Source organism: Aythya fuligula, chromosome 26, assembly GCF_009819795.1.
Source record: "Aythya fuligula isolate bAytFul2 chromosome 26, bAytFul2.pri, whole genome shotgun sequence".
NCBI classification, from domain to species: Eukaryota; Metazoa; Chordata; class Aves; order Anseriformes; family Anatidae; genus Aythya; species Aythya fuligula.
The window spans coordinates 314138-328051 of record NC_045584.1 but is presented as its reverse complement, the minus strand read 5'-3'; the positions used below and the strand labels follow the sequence as shown (position 1 = coordinate 328051).

At 68.2% G+C, this 13914-nt stretch overlaps 1 protein-coding gene across 1 annotated transcript; it reads right to left on the bottom strand.

Annotated features, from left to right (window-relative positions):
* Positions 1-150: 150 nt before the first annotated feature.
* HCN2 (hyperpolarization activated cyclic nucleotide gated potassium and sodium channel 2) lies at positions 151-13578 on the bottom strand. Its single transcript, XM_032203905.1, is given in 10 exon segments — positions 151-1987; positions 2276-2440; positions 2629-2869; positions 3152-3298; positions 3561-3779; positions 4588-4749; positions 6163-6586; positions 11772-12250; positions 12252-12397; positions 13548-13578. Coding segments are annotated over 10 exon segments (2946 nt in total). The 3' UTR covers positions 151-1055.
* Positions 13579-13914: the final 336 nt, after the last annotated feature.

Below are 13914 nucleotides of genomic sequence, written 5' to 3'. Positions count from 1 at the left end.
AGGACAAACCTGCCTCCTGCAGCCCGGCCTGGGGCTGTGCCCGCTGGCAGGGCCCGAGCGCCGGGAGCAGGGCCAGGAGCAGCCGGAGCCGCGGCAGGGCGGGACGGAGGCGAAGGAGAAGCAGAGACGGAGACGTGCATAGCTCTGTCAGGTGCTGACGTTTATTGCACGGGATGGGCTGGATGGCAAGGTGGGCGCTGGGAGCGGGGCCCTGTCCCCCCGGCTCTGCGGGGGCAGGGGGCGCGTGGCCCCTCGCTCGGGGGGCGCTGCGTACATTCAGTGTGGAAGGCTCCAGCGTGCCGGGCTGTGCCCGCGTGCACCCACGCTCACACCTCTGCCATCCCTCGGGGCACGCGTACACACGGGCACGCGGTTCCACGTGCTGTGTGCGCCTTCCCCGGCCGGCCAGGGGAGCCCGGCGCTGCCTCACCGGCGACTGCCCCTGGGGCTCCCCAGGGCTCGGCTCCCCCGGCTCCAGCAGCAGGGAGCGGGGCTGAGCTCGCCCCCAGCCCCAGCCTTGGGCTGGCACCGGGGGCTGGTGTGTGCGCGGGGGCTCGCAGTCCCCAGACCCCACAACTTACCTCCAGTCCTCGACCGTCACCCCTCGCCATCGCTCTGTGGGAGGGGAGGCAGGGACGGGCGGCGGCGCTGGGGCTGGCCAGCGTGCCTTAACCCCCGGGGAGGTGTCCTGCGGATGCACACATACAGGTTTGTATTCAGGTCATAGATATCATATACAGCGTTGATCACAGGGGACGATGCAGCTGTGGCTTCTATGGGGCAGCCGGGGGCAGTGGGGCACCCCTGCAGGGCGCAGGAGACGGGGCCAGACTTTGGTCGGAGGTGACGGAGCCCCCAAACCCCCCACCCCCGGTGGGAGGAAGCCGGGGAGCGGGGCTGGAGGTGGCCAAGGGGGGTGGAGGTGCCCCTGGCGTGGACGCCTCGGTGGGGATGTGCGGGCTGGGAGCGGCGGGCACAGGGCTGGCCGCCCACACCGCGGCCCCCCCCGGCGCACCCGTCCCCACACCCGTCCGGCGGCCGGCGCGGTGCGGAGGTCACAAGTTGGAAGACAGCCTGGATTTGGCTGGGTCCGTTTCGGGCGTGCCACCCACCGAATCCTTGCGGGCCGCCCCCGAGTCCTGCTGCAGGGCGGGCGGCCCCGCGGGCGCTGGGTGGGACAGGGCCCCCCGCGAGGAGGCCGGGCCCCGCAGCCCGGCCGGGGGCGCCGAGCCCGGCGAGGCGGCGGCGGGGCCCCCGGCGATGGAGGCGCAGGACTCATGCGCCGAGGCCGGGGGGCTCTGGGTGCTGCCGGCCGCCAGCCCGTGGGGCAGGGAGGGCTGCGACGCCGACAGGGGCCGCGAATCCTGGCTGAGGCTGCTGGTGTGCAGCGCCTGTGTGCTTTTGTGCACGGCCAGCCGCGGGGGCGAGCCGGGCGCCTGCTGCTGGCTCAGGGAGAGCTGGGAGCCCAGCTGCCCCTTGGCGCCTCCGTAGGCGAACGTCCGGCTGGCCAGCGGGCTTTGGGACGGCGGGCTGGCGGCGGCGAGGGCGCCGGCGGAGGCGGGCAGGGCGGTCGGCGGCGCCTGGTCCTGCGAGGGCGACGGGTTGGCATGGGGCGTGGGGGGCTGCGGCTGCTGCGGGGGGCTCTGCTGCAGCAGCACCGGGGAGACGGCGAAGGGGCTGGGCACGGCCTGGGCGTACTGCAAGCGGCGCATCATGCGGGGCGAGCCCAGCGCCATGGAGCCCACCAGCGGGCTGGCCATCTGCGGGCAGAAGCTCATGGCCACGGCTTGCTGGAGGGTGGCGATGGCGGAGGTGACCTGGGGCTGCACCGGGCTGTACATGGCCGTGTGCTGCTGCAGCTCCGCCTGCTGCACCATCTCGCGGTCGTACTTGACGATCTCCTGGATGATCTCGTTCTCCTGATTGTTGAAGACGCCCGAGTTGAGGTCGTGCTGCACTTTGTGAAGCAGGATCGAGTTCTTCTTCCCTGCAGGAGGAGGGACGGGGCGGGGAGAGTGATGAGCTCCAGTGCTGGGGCTGTGCCGGGCCCCTACCCAAGCCAGGGCTGTCCTGGCCCCTCACCACCCATCCCCGTGGCTACCTCCACGCGCTGCCACCCCCCGTCCAAGCAACCCACAGGGTCCCTGCACCCCGGAGTCCCCATTGCGCCCCTTCGGCTGTTTGCCCCCTGGGGCACAGGGACAGGCAGCGCCAAGGAGCAGCGGGATGTGCCAGCAGGAGGGTCCCTGCGCCCCCGCAGCCCCCAGAGCCCTACCAATACGGTCGAGGCGGTCGATGGCCACAGTCTCGAAGGCCCGCCTCATCATGGGGTACTCCTCCAGCACCTCGTTGAAGTTGTCCACGGAGAGCGAGTAGAGGCGGCAGTAGGTGTCTGCCCGGACGCTGGCTGTGCGCCGGCCGCGGGTCAGCAGGCAAATCTCTGGGGAGGGGAGGTGCAACGGTGCCAAAGCCAAAACCCCACCAGCAGGTACTGGAAACGGGGCTGGGGGGCAGGGGGCAAGGGGCAAAAGCCACCAAGCCCAGGGGAACCCAGGACAGAGTGAGCATCCTGGGTGCCTCTCACAGACCCGGGAGCGGGGCCCAGGCTCAGGACCCCCAGGAGCTCACCTCCGAAGTAGGAGCCGTCAGAGAGTTTCATCTCCTTGTTGCCCTTGGTGAGGATGCTGACCACGCCGTGCTGGATGAAGTACATCTTCTTGCCGATGGTGCCCTCGCGGATGATGTAGTCGCCCGGCTGAAACACCTCAAACTTCAGCTTGGTGAGCATCGCTGTGACAAAGTTGGGGTCCGCGTTGGCAAACAGCGGCATCGAGGCCACCAGCTTGCGGCAGTTGAAGTTCACGATTTCCTGCAGGGAAGGAGGGGAGGAAGCAGGTGGGGAGGTGGGACACGGTCCCCGGAGGCTGGCTCACACACGGAGGTGTCAGTGCACACAGACACAATTGTGCAAGGACTCAGCCACACTCGGAGCTGCAAAGCCAGAGCCAGAGGTGTGCGCGTGTCCTGCAGGAGCGCTGGGACCTGCAGCCCCCTCCATGGCTGGGAGCAGGGGGCCCCTGACCATGGGGGGGGGGGGCAGGGCAGTGGCCCCTTCCTCCCAGCTGCCGCCCTCCAGCCCCCAGGACCGTACCTCGCGCAGGGGCTCGTTGAGCTCCCCCAGGATGCTGTCCTCATCAAACATCTTGCCCTGGTAGCGATGCTCGTAGTAATCATGGATCTTCTGGCGGAAGTCGGCGGGCAGCTTGTGGAAGGACATGTACTGCTCCACCTGCTTGTACTGCGCGGACAGGGAGGGCGGCAGCGTCAGCCGGGTCAGGGTCCTGCACTGCTGGGTCCGGCCCCACCGCCCCGTCCACAGCGGGCAGAGCAGCCCCAGCCCCAGCCCTGGACCCAGCCCCAGCTGCACCTGGAGCCCTCGCCCTGCTCGGCTGCACCCGCAGGCAGCCATGCACCAGGGGGGCTGCACCAGCCAGGATGGCACAGGACAGGAACCATGGTCCCAGTCCCACCCAGTCCCACCCAGTGCCACCCAGCCCTACCTTCTCCTGGTACTGGCGCCGGGAGGAGTCCAGCGACTGGATGAGGGCCGTGGCGTGGCCGATGAACATGGCGTAGCAGGTGGCCCCCACGATCATGCTCAGCATCGTCAGCCAGATGTCCGTCATGCTCTCGGGCGCCTGCTTCCCGTAGCCGATGCAGAGCATGTGGCTCATCGACTTGAAGAGGGCGAAGGAGTACAGCTCGCTCCAGGAGTCGTTCTGCAGCGCCGAGAGCGCAGCAGTCAGCCCGGGGGCGCGCAGCTGTGAGCACTCGCACACGTGGGTACAAAGCGCGGCCCTGGCTCAGTTCTCTGCTTGCAGCTCCCAGCAGCGCTAAGCAATGTGATTTTTGTTGTTTGTTTGTGGTTTTTTTTTTCCTGTCTCACCACACAGGTGAGATCCAAACAAATCCAAACACCAGGCACCGGCTGGGTTGGCAGCGGTCCCGCCGCGCTCTGCTCCCTTCACAGCATCCACCAGACTGGAAGGTTTCTGCACCTCGCCATCCTGCCTGGCTTCTCTGTAGCTCGCCAGCCGTTCTGCCGGTGTTACACTGCTCTGCAAACACGCAGAGCCCCTGCAAAGCACCGTGCAGGGCCCAAGCCCCGATGGCCGGGCACCTCACAGCATTTGGGGGTCCCTGCCCAGCTGGGGAGGGGACGGTCTGGGGCTGCAGGGCTGGCAGCGCACAAAGCCTCAGTTCCCCTCGAGAATGGACGTGGTGGGGAAGAGGAGCGGGAGATGAGGAGCAGAGGACGGGCAGGAAGGCAGGCAGGGAGGGAAAATAGCACGGGGATGGAAACCCGGCAGAACGGAAGGGATGAATGGGGAGAGCAGGAGGAAGACGAGCCTGTACCAGGGCTGAGATTGCAGGGAGCAATTAGCTGTGTGTCCCATTATTTATTAATAGCAGCTTTGTTGCTAATGAGAAGGGGATGGAGGCAGGGGACATCAGCCACATCAGCATCTTCCTCCTGCCGGCGATCGATCCCTCCCCGTGTCCTGTGAGCTGTCGTGCAGCACTCACCACCATCCCGTTGATGGAGACCCAGCAGTTCTGGGGAAAATCCTGCAGCATGGGCACGAGGAACTGGAGGCAGCCATCCCAGTGGCACAGCAGCAGCATCATGCCGATCAGGTTGATGATCCTCATCACGGCGCTCGCCAGGTCGTAAGTCATGTGGAAAATCTGCAGGGGCCGGGGCACGAAGGCGGCCACATGAGTGCAGGACCGGGACCGTCCTGGCCAACCCCTGCAGCACAGCCCCATCCTCCCTGACACCGATGGGGTCGGGCACAGAGGCAGGACACCGCCCGCATCCTGCAGCACAAGGCTCAACGTGCACAGCCTCGGCCCAAACAGCCACCAATGGCCCCGTCCCCCCAAAGGCAGCTGCGCTCCTGCCTCCTATTTATAGCTGGCGGGGGGCCTGCGAGCCGCAGCACCGGGGAGCGCGGGTGGCTGCGGGCTTTGATCAGGATAAGGCGCTCGCGGCGCTCCTGGGGGAGGAAGGAGCGGGGCCGTGCCTGGGCTCAGCACGAGGTGGCTTTGAAAGAGATGGCACAAGGTGCCCCCGGCAGAGCCTCCGGCCGCGGCGGGTGCAGCTGTGACCATGGGTGCAGGGGGACCCAGCCCTTGTGGCTGCTCCTTGCCCTGTGCCCTCACTGCCCCGAGCCTCCCGGTCACAGCCTTGCCTGTCCCCAGTGCCTCTCTCCCCTGGGCGCACAGTGGAGGAAAGGGAAAAGGTCTTAGGACATGTTCCTTCTCCTTTAAACTGTGTTTTATGTTTTTTTTTTTATTTTTTTTTTTTAAGTTGAATTAAAGAAGCAAAAAAGCAGTAAAATTAAATAACTCCCCTCCCAAGTCTTCCTCCTGCTGCAGCTACAAGGCTGGAGCCCCACAGCATCACACCGAGCAGCCGGCACAGCGAGGGCACAGCAAAGTCAGGACAAGGGCACAGCAAAGTCCCGTGTCACCCCCCCCCCCCTTGGTACGCGTGCAGAGCCGGCGCCGTGCTGCAGCGAGCACCTGCACGGCCGCAGCCATCGGGGCTGTCAGAGGCTCAGCCCACGCGCCGCAGCCACGCGGCGAAGCCGAGCACCCGCAGCCAGGCACCAAGGCACAGCCCCTGCAGCCCCTGCAGCCCCCCCAGCGTCCTGCCTCCCCCCCTGCCCTGAGGCCGGCGGCTCCTGCGGCGCCTGCAGCCCCCTGGGGCCCAGGTGGGGAGGGGGCAGTGAGAAGGAGCCCCTGGCTGCAGGTGGGGTGCAGGAGGATGCTGCTGGTGGGCGCAGGGCGTGGGGTGCTGTCACCCATGGGGGTCCCATGGACACACACACGCACACACACACACACGTGTATTCGCAGGGCACGGCTCAGCGGCCCCACGGAGCTCGGTGCTGCAGCGGGCTCAGACAATGCCCACATCCCGGTGTCACAGCTCTTGTCCCCATGCCCCCCGCCCACCCCCAAGCTCGTGGGACTGTTCCCATTCTCCATCCCGGAGACGATGCCGCAGAGACCCCCCTGCTGACAGTTTGGGCTCCCCAAGCCCCCGGAGGGGTCCGGGCCGGTTCCCCCCCCCAGCACCTCGCAGCCCCTCACCTCCTCCCACTGGTGGATGTAGCGGATGAGGCGGGAGAGGCGGAGGAGCCGCAGCAGGCTGAGGATCTTGGTGAAGCGGACGATGCGGAGGGCGCGGGCCGTCTTGTACACCTCCGAGTCTATGCCCTTCTCCACGATGAGGAAGACGTAGTCCACGGGGATGGAGGAGACAAAGTCCACCACGAACCAGGTCTTGAGGTACTTCTTCTTGATCCTCTCGGGGTCCAGGATGATCTCGGTGTTGTCCTCAATGACGATCCCCGTGCGGAAGTTCAGCACCAGGTCCATCAGGAAGAAGGTGTCGGAGACCACGTTGAACACGATCCAGGGCGCCGTGGTCTCCTCCTTGAAGAAGGTGATGCCCACGGGAATGATGATCAGGTTGCCCACCATGAAGAGCAGCATCGTGAAGTCCCAGTAAAACCTGGGGGAGGACGGAGGAGCTGGCACCCCGCGGCCCCACGCCCCTCCCAGGCACAGCCACGTCCACGCATGGCCCCGTCCGGCCCCCAGAGCCACAACGGGTACAGGACCCGTGTCACTGCGCCCCTGGGGACGGCCCCCCCGATGTCACCCCAGGGAGCACAGTCATGAGCCTGATCCTGCGGGCCCGGGTCCCGGGGGGGCCGCGCAGGTGCAGGATGAGGCCCGGGGCTGCGGGGGGCTCCTGGTGCTGCGCTCCAAGGGGGGGGGGACACAAACCCGGGCGCTGGTGGGGAGACCCCTGGCCGGGAGCCGCTGCGGGAGGGTGGGGGGGGGAGCGGCTGGGGACCCCCGACCCCCCCACCCCGGGGGCAGCTGCGGGTGAGCGGGGCCGGCTCTGCGCCAACACCTCCGGCTGGGGGGGGGGGACCCTACATAGGGGGGGGGCACACGGCAGAGCCCGGCCGGGGGCGGGGGGGGGGGCTGCGGGAGCGGCCGAGCACGTACAACTGCAGCTGGAGCCAGCGCCGCCCGCAGCCGGGGGGGCACCGGGGGGGCACAGCCGAGGGGGGGGCACGGCCGGGAGCCTCCGCACGTCTGCACCGCGACCTTCCCCAGCACCGGCAAGGTCACGGCAGGACCGGGTGGGGGGGAGGCCGGGCACGGAGCCCCCCGAGCCCCCGGGGCACCCCCGCACCCCCCCGCCCTTTCCCAATGACACCGTCCCCGCGTGAGCCGCTGCCATGGCAACCGCGAGTGATGTCACCGCTGCACGGGCATGACGTCACACGCGGGGCCGGCTCCTGGGTGCCCTCCGCAAGCTGCCAGCCGGGGGGGGCACAGCTCGGCACGGCACGGCACGGCACGGCACCGCGCTCCCCTGGGAGCAGAGGGCACCTGGGGGGCACCGAGGCCCCCCCCGGACCCCCAGCAGGACCCCGAGGTGCCGCAGGGTGGCCGCAAGCCCCCCCCGGGCTCTTGCCAAGGCCCCCCCAGCACCAAGCAAGCCCCAGGGGAGCATCAGCCGTGCCGAGCCGTGAGGAGCAGAGACCCAGCCACCGCGCCAGCCGGGCACTGCCCTGCACCGCCTCAGGAGCCTGCACAACCCCACGGGGCCAGAACCAGGAGGACTGAGGGGGACGATGCAGCCCCCATCGCCCCCCAGCACACACAAACGGGGCTGAACCTCGGGCAGGCTCTTATGAGCCTGGCTGCAACGCCAACACTTTGTTCCTTGGAGGGCAGCGCGTGCACGGAAGAAAAGATCCAGCCCAGGCTGCTAAAAATACCTGAAAACAAATTAATTAGGATCCTTGCCCCCCCCTTACTTCTGACCTAGTTGAACCACAGCGATGGTGACAGGAGATGCTGAGGGCCTCCGAGCGGGGACGGCCGCTGGCCCCCTGCACCGCTCACCCCAGGCCTGGCACAACAGCCCCAGCCGGGCGGCTGCGGAGCCGCGGCAGAGCCCAGGCCCGTCCTGTCCCCAGCAGGAGGGGAGGGCAGGGAGACCCTTGGACCCCTCCGGGTGGCAGAGCCCAGGCAGGACACTGGGGACATCCCTGCGCAGCCCCATCTCCTGAGGACGGAGCTCTGGTGGCTCCTGGGGATGACCCATCCGCCTCCGTGCCACGCATCGCTCCCCGTCAGCCTAACCCAGTCAACCAGGACGCTGCTGGGGCTGAGCAGGGTGCACCGGGGCCTGGCGGGCTTTGCAAAGTTGTAAGAAATACTCAGAGCCTAAAAAAACGAGGTCACGCACAGAAGTGGGTTAAGAAGCCACCTGCAGAAGTTCAGCCCCAGCAGAGGCAGAGCAGCGGGTGCGGTGCCAAACACCCGCGTGCACCCAAACCACGCGGCCGGGGCAAGCCAGCGGCGCTGCTCTCCCCAGAAGCCTGTCCCCGTGCGGTCCCTGGGGCTGGGGCTTCAGGCTTTGCAAAATGTCAAGGACACAAACCTGTAAAATCACCCCGGGACAGACAGCCCCAGCCTTTTTTCCTGATGAGTAAGCTGTGGCTTTTTGCCATCTCTCAGGTCTGCGTGCCCCACATTAATCCCGCGGAGTGGGTGCACGGTTCCCGTCACTGTCACCAGAGATAGCAGCAGCAGCGGGCTCATCAGCAGGCACCGAGCGGTGGCATTCACAGCGTCCCCGCCGGGAGCAGCGGCAGGCTGCCAAGCCCAGGACCCGCTCTGCGGGGCCGCGAAGCAGCCAGGGCAGCCACCCGGGCGGCAGCAGCGCCACGGACACGGCTTTACCGCAGGAGGACGGCGGCAGCCAGGACCTGCACCTGCCCTGGACGCCTCCTCGCCCCACGCTGGGGCAGGGAGCACCTCCCGCGGGGCTCAGCCCCAGCCGCAGCGCTGCGGGTGCCGGGTGAGGCCGGGCTTGCCCGCGGCAGGCAGCCCCGGGGCCGTCACGGCACCACCACCACCACTGAATCATCCGCTGCCTGCAGCTCGCATTACTAATGCAGCCGGCAGCTCCGGGCTGGATCCTGCTTCTCGGGCTGGATCCTCCCTCCTGGGCTGGATTCCGCTTCCAGGCTTATGCAAGGCTCCAGTGGCAAGGGAAGGGGAAGGGATGGAGTGCGGCAGCACAGTGCCCCTAACCCGGCACCCACTTCCCTGGGAAGCCCCGGCCCCGCTGCACGAGCCCCCGCACTCCCTCTGGGTGCTGGCCTTGGGCGCGAGGCTTCATGTCCCGCAGGGCACCGGCGCCTGCCCCCGCACAGCCCTAAAGGGCTGCGAGGATGGGATCTGGGCCAGCAACATGGCCAAAGTCACTGCAAAGCTAGGGCTAGACACAGGCCTGATCCTGGCTCCAAACCCCGCTCCAGGAGCGCTACCCAGCTGCAGAAACACCAACAGAAACGACGGCGAAGTCAACGCTTGCCTTTTTTTCCTCCCATCGCTAAAGACCAGAAGTGGAGAAGATGGACAAGGCGATTGAATGAAGCACCCAGGAATGAGGGTCTCTGCTCAACGTTGTCTACTTCAGCCCACAATTTGCAAGGTTCTTTTACCAGGTTTGCAACTTGGGATCTCAACAGCCACCCGTGCTGCTTCCTAATAACTCAATATTTATGGAAATAGCGACTTTCCTTCCTGGAGCAAAGCATGCCCCTGAATTTCATATGAATAATCACGGTGCTGCATCCAGGAGACAGGATCTCTAAATGACTCCTATTATGAAATGATGTCACATATGCAGATGGGTAATGATTTTATCTTAAGATGGGAAAATGGGCTTTGCAGGGCAAATGCGGATGGGTTCATATCCATTAGCATTACTAGATAAATGATGTATATATTTTTTTAAGGCAGGAATAATGTGAAATACACAGACACATGTCCTAAACACGCATGAGTGGAGTGGACTCCTCGCTGCTGGGCTCCCAGCCCTACGTTGAGCTGATCTTGTTTATTTCCACATTTGTAGACTGGGCTAATGCATTGGTTCTCCTCGCAGCTCCTCCCCGCTGAGCAGGGAACTCTTCTACGCCACTTGCAGCATCACAGCACGGGCAGCAGCTCTTCTCCCATGGGTTTGGTGTCGTGGCAGAGGCTCCAGGAGGGGATGGAGCCGCAGCGGGACAGGGTGACCCCCCCAAGGTCGCCTGCAGGGAGGCCCCGTGCTCCAGCAGCACCGCGGCGCTGCCGGCTCCGCGTTGGCCATGGAGCCAGGCGGGCTCTCGCCCCGATGCAGTCAGCACGGGGCCTCATCGCCACGCCGCTCCCAAGGGTCCCGTGGCCGCACGAGGTGAGCGGGGCACTCACCAGCTCCCCGGGAACCCCCATGGTGGCAGGGGACCCTCCTGGTGCAGGGACACTGCGCTGGCTGCCACAGCAGGGACCGAGGAGCTCCCGCAGGAACAGCAACGCCCTCGCGCCCAGCTAAGGCCAGGCGCCGCTCACAGCCCGACCTGCAGCAGAGCTGGTGCCCGACCGGGAACACCAGCAGAAACCTGCGTGGGCTCCCGACAGCAACGTCTGGTGCGAGGGTGAGGGACCCTGAGCGTGAGGTCAGCCCTGGAGAGGAGGCTGGAGGCCTCCGGCTGCTCCTCCACACACCTCGGAAGACGCCAGAGCAGCACAGGAGCCGTGCACGAGGCCAGGACGCCGGAGCTGCAGGAGCTGGTCCCTGCCCCAAGCCTGCCTGGCCAGGACAGAGCCTCACCGCCCGCTGCCTCCTCTGCCCGGGGACCTCTGCGTGGCTGGGGTCTCACCCGCAGCCCCCGCACCCTGCACCCGCTCCCCTGCGTGGGGGTGAAGCCCCCCTCAAGTGCTAAAAGAGGGGCAGAATGACTTGGGCCTGAGCCACACGCTGCCTCCCGGCCCCTGGCAAAGGGTCCCCAGCCCCCTTAGGGTCACCACGCCATGGGCTCCTGATGGCCCCAATCTTGGCTACCAGTCCCAAAATGGGCTGCGCCACTTGCCCCCAGTATGTCCCTCCTGGCAGCCCCCACCCAGCCCATTCACCACCAATCTCTCCCCAGGGCTCAGAGGGGGCAGATGGAAAGGAGGGGCTGCTGCAGCACCTTTCTCCCAGCTGCAAAGGCTGGACCTTGGGGACCTGGTCCTCCGAGGAGAGAGACGAATCCCTCAAACTCCTTGGATCTTAGGGATGGGATCTGGCCTCCCGGTGGGAAGGGGAACCTTGACAGAGCTCTGCAGGTCTCCCAGCCCGGGCCTCGGGGCCCTGGGACCCCAGAGCCAAGTGTGACTCCTTCCCCCATGACAGCTTTAGGGCCCAAAGCCTGGTGGGAGTCTCCAGAGCATCCTCGCTGGGCCGAGCCGTTCCGAGGCCCTGGGAAGGACAAGGGGATGCCCTTGGCCGAGCACCCGGCTCGGAGAGCAGCGGGCTCCCGGCACCCCCGGGTCGCTGCGCTGGGGAGGGGGGCGCCCGGCCGCCAGCCCCTCCCCGCACACCCGCGGGCTGCGCCTTCCACCTCCAGCGCGGCTCAAGGTGCCCTCTCCAGGGCACGGCTCGGCCCGGCCCCGGCCGCGGGCCCCCCTCGCCCCCTCCCCGCCGCCGTCGGAGCACCCCCGCCCGGCGCAGCCCCCGCAGGGGCCGGGGATGCTCGGGGCCGGCGGCGCCGCCCCGGGGGGGGGGCGCAGCCCCGGAGCCCCGGGGGCCCCGCGGAGCCCGGGCGCGGTGCGGGCGCCCCCGGCGCGGCTCGCACCTGAAGTCGCTGTAGGGGTGGATGATCCAGGCCCCCGCCGACTTGACGCGCTCCTGCTCCCGCTCCACCGCCTTCTGGGAGCCGAACATCCGCAGCGAGAACTTGTTGACGCCGGGCTGGAGCATGGCCCCGAACTGCCGCTGCATGAAGCTGGCCTGGCTCCCGCGGGCCTCCTCGCCCGCATCGTCGCCCTCCTCGGCCGCCTTGGCCCCGCCGGGGGACGCGCTGCCGCCGCCGCCGCCGCCGCCGCCGCAGGAGAAGGAGACCTTGGGCTCGCGGGGCGGCTCCGCGCCGGGGCTGCGCGGCGGCTCCCCGCGGCGGCACTCGCCGTTCGGGGACCCCTTCCCGCCGCGGCCCCGCGGCCGCCCCCCGGCCCCGCCGCCGCGCTTCGCCCCCTCGGCCGCCGCCGCCGCCGCCGCCGCCTCCTCCTCGGCCGCCGCCTCCCCGCCCGCCGCGCCGCGGCCCGCCCGCATCCTGCCGCTGCCGCCGCCGAGGCCACCGGCGGCCGAGTGGCGCCCGCCGCCGCGCCGGGGGCGGGCCGGGGGCGGGCCGGGGGCGGGCGCCGGGGCCGGGCCGGCTCCGCAGCTCCCCCCGCCGGCGCGGCCCCCGCCGGCTGAGCGGCCCCGCTGCCCCCCGACGGCACCGGCCGCTCCCCGCGTCCCGGTCCCCCGACGCCGCCGGGCCGGGAGCCGCCCCCGAGGCGCGCGTCCCCCGCGGGGCCCCCGCCGAGCCCCGGGCCCGTCCTTCCCCGACGGCTCCGCCGCGCAGCCCCGAGCAGCCGGGCGGGGGGCACCGACGGGACCCGCCGCGGGGGGCAGAGGCTCCCGAGCGCCACGAACGGGCTCCGGGAGCGGCGGCGGCGGGGCCCCGGGGAGCGCACGGCCCCGGAGCCGGCCCCGCACAGCGAGCGGGGCGCGGGCACCACCTGGTGCTCGCCGCGCAGAAACGCACCCGGGGGTGCCCCGGAGCCGCGGCCCCGGCCCCCGCACCCTGCCCCAGTCCCGGAGCCCCCCCGGCGCCTCCCAGCGCTGTCCGCCAGCAGCAGCCGATTTCCAAAACAGCCTCCGAGCGCAAAGCCCCCGCCTGCCCAGGTCCCCCCCGGCCCTGCAGGGGCACGAAGCGCTCCGGGAGCCGGCGCCGCGTCCTCGCTTCGGCGGGAGGCTGCGGACACCGGGGCGAGCGGGCGACACCGGCGGGAGCCGGGTGCCCGGTGCCGGCCCCGCAGCTCCCGGCAGGGAGCAGCACGGGGCCGACCCCCCCCCCCGGCTCCCCGGCCGCTGCCAGCCCCGGCGAACAAAAGGCACAAGCAGGGCTTTGTGCCGGGTCGGGCAGGCCCCCTAATCCTCATCAAGGAAATTAAGCCACGCATTGATTTTTATTTTTTTTCTTTTTCATCACCCGAGAGCCCGGGGCCGGCGGTGCCAGGGCTTGCATAACCCGCCGACGTGCAGCAGGACCACCAGGACAGCGGAGCCGTTACCGGCTGCTGCTGCTCCCGAGGCCAGGCCCCGCGCCTGTGACCCCCCCGGCAGGGAGAAACAGCTCCTGGTGCACGCAGAGCCCAGGTGCACGGCCCCCGCAGGACAGGGAGCCCCTGCTGCATCCTCTCTGCACGCAAAGGAAGCAGATGGAGGCCTTACACCCCTGTTTTGTCCCCCAGGAAAGAAATTGCTTAGAGAGGTGCGATGCATCAAGCACAGATGCTGCAGGCTCTGCTCCTGAGGGTCAAGAGAGCAGAGACCCTTCACTGCTGCAGGCTCCTCACACCTCCCTTACAGAAATTGAGGTCCCAGCCAGTCCCACACATTCTGGTTCACAGAGCTCCCGAGTGGGCTTTGATACTCTTCGGAGGATGAAGTCCCAGGCAGCTGAGATCCCAAAAACCTGCAGCACAGCTGGGATACAACCCAGAAGCCAGAGCAGAAAGGCAGAGTTTGCCTTAAGAGGCAGCACACAGCACCCATCCCCAGAGCTGCTCACCTCCCTTTGTTAGGGCTTGAACACCTTTCAGGGTGTACGCACGTGAGATGAGAGAGCAGCCAGAGCTGCACTAGCCTGTGGGACAACGGGGGACAAAGCTTTGTGTCCAGGAGCCAGAGGAGCCAGAAAGGGGTCAGAGCAGGTCAGGAAACTCACGGGCCCA